Source organism: Camellia sinensis, chromosome 9 (assembly GCF_055761805.1).
Source record: "Camellia sinensis isolate YWXY chromosome 9, ASM5576180v1, whole genome shotgun sequence".
Classification (NCBI taxonomy): domain Eukaryota; kingdom Viridiplantae; phylum Streptophyta; class Magnoliopsida; order Ericales; family Theaceae; genus Camellia; species Camellia sinensis.
The window spans coordinates 177,848,054-177,849,688 of NC_138969.1; the positions used below are offsets into that span (position 1 = coordinate 177,848,054).

At 34.4% G+C, this 1,635-nt stretch overlaps 1 protein-coding gene across 1 annotated transcript; it reads right to left on the bottom strand.

Annotated features, from left to right (window-relative positions):
• Positions 1-265: 265 nt before the first annotated feature.
• On the bottom strand, positions 266-1,226 carry LOC114322815 (cysteine-rich receptor-like protein kinase 25). The gene has a single exon (XM_082888110.1). The coding sequence runs from the start codon at positions 1,172-1,174 to the stop codon at positions 362-364; it is 813 nt and encodes a 270-aa protein (XP_082744236.1). The 5' UTR covers positions 1,175-1,226; the 3' UTR covers positions 266-361.
• Between the last annotated feature and the right edge of the window lie 409 nt (positions 1,227-1,635).

Below are 1,635 nucleotides of genomic sequence, written 5' to 3' on the forward strand. Positions count from 1 at the left end.
AAATTAATTTATAAAATTTTTATAAATATAAATTAAAAAACATAAACGTTACCAAACCGCACCAAACTTAGGCTAAGTTTGGCATTCTCAAAAAAATTTAAAAAGTCAAAAAGTCACTATCCTATTTAAGTCACATCATCTTATTTAAGTCACATCACCTCTCTATTACATCACTTCAAACTCAACTCTTACCCAACCCGTATTTCATAAAAAATTAAAAAGTAAACTTATTTAAAACACCCCAAATAACCCTTGACTTGACAAGTTTCAATAAATTTTAAATATAGCCATTATCGATATATCAGTGGATACATTATTGACCAGATACATTATTGACTGATACATATCATAATACTATTATTTAACCTGACGAAGGCGGCGGTGCAGGGGTGGCATAAAAAGGGTAAGTCTCATATCGGACATTGCAACTCGGAAACAGAACTCTCCCACCTCTTCTTCCATCACAGCAATCCGGAAAACTCGATATAGCATCTCTAAGACAAGTATTGCAATCAGAGGTAGTTATGTCCGGTGTGCACTGCGCTAAGCCGTACAGTGTCTGAAGTGCCGAGAAATCAGCTTCTCTCGTCGCAAACTTCTTACCCGACACGCCATTCGAAGCACGAGTCGCTACATCATCCATCACCTTTCCCAACAAATTTGTAAAACGTTTTGGATCCTTTATGTTCTCCGTATTAACTAAGATATATCTGACAGATTGATCGGAAATTGAGAAGATAGATTTGTTCGAGTATCGTAACATGCACTCATCGTACCAAGTCGTAACAACCTTCGAATTGGGACAGTTTTGTGATATTTCTTTAGTAGCAGTGGCCACGCAGTCTTGACAAGTTTGGGTTGGAACATCGCCACGACAGAGGAAGAGACCGTAGGCTATGTCGGGGGCCTTGAGGCCGACAGTGTAGTTGTAGAAGCCATTTATGGAGGTGGATTTGGAAGAGAGAACAGATAGGAGGGTGTTGAGGTTGGATTGGTATGGGCTGTTGGGAGTGTAAGTTGTTGTGTTTGGGCATTCAGTATAAAGGTAAGTTGGGGTTGCTCTGGTTGTTGTGAGGCTAAGCAAGCAAATTAGAATGAAAAGGGACAAAATGGTGATCAAACTCTTCATCATTGGGAAACTTTTTTGGGGTTCAACACAATTTATCAAAATCATATATAGATATATATTGTGAGGAGATAGAGTGGTTGAGATGGCAACTGAACAGTTGACATTGCTGCAAAGTAAATGCGGCTGGTTTTTGTGGAAAATTTGGAGAGAGACAAGATTGTGACTGATATGAAGTTGAACTTTGACCGAAAATTATTAGTGAAGTGATATTATTTACCTAATATGTTTAGTGAATATGGCAAATAACTGATATTTTTACAAAATATTTATCAATTTATGAAAAAATTTATAAGTTTAATTATTAAATTTGATAAACTCAAGTAAAATTTTCTCAAATTTTTATTAAATAAAAAAAGAGAAAATTACAAGTTACTGGTCATTTTTCAAAATGATTATAGAGTTATGAAGAAAAATATATATAATTTTAATTATTACCATGAATTTATAATTATTTTTTAAAAATACCACTGATTTTTTATTTTCCGAATAAAAAAGTACAAAGCATA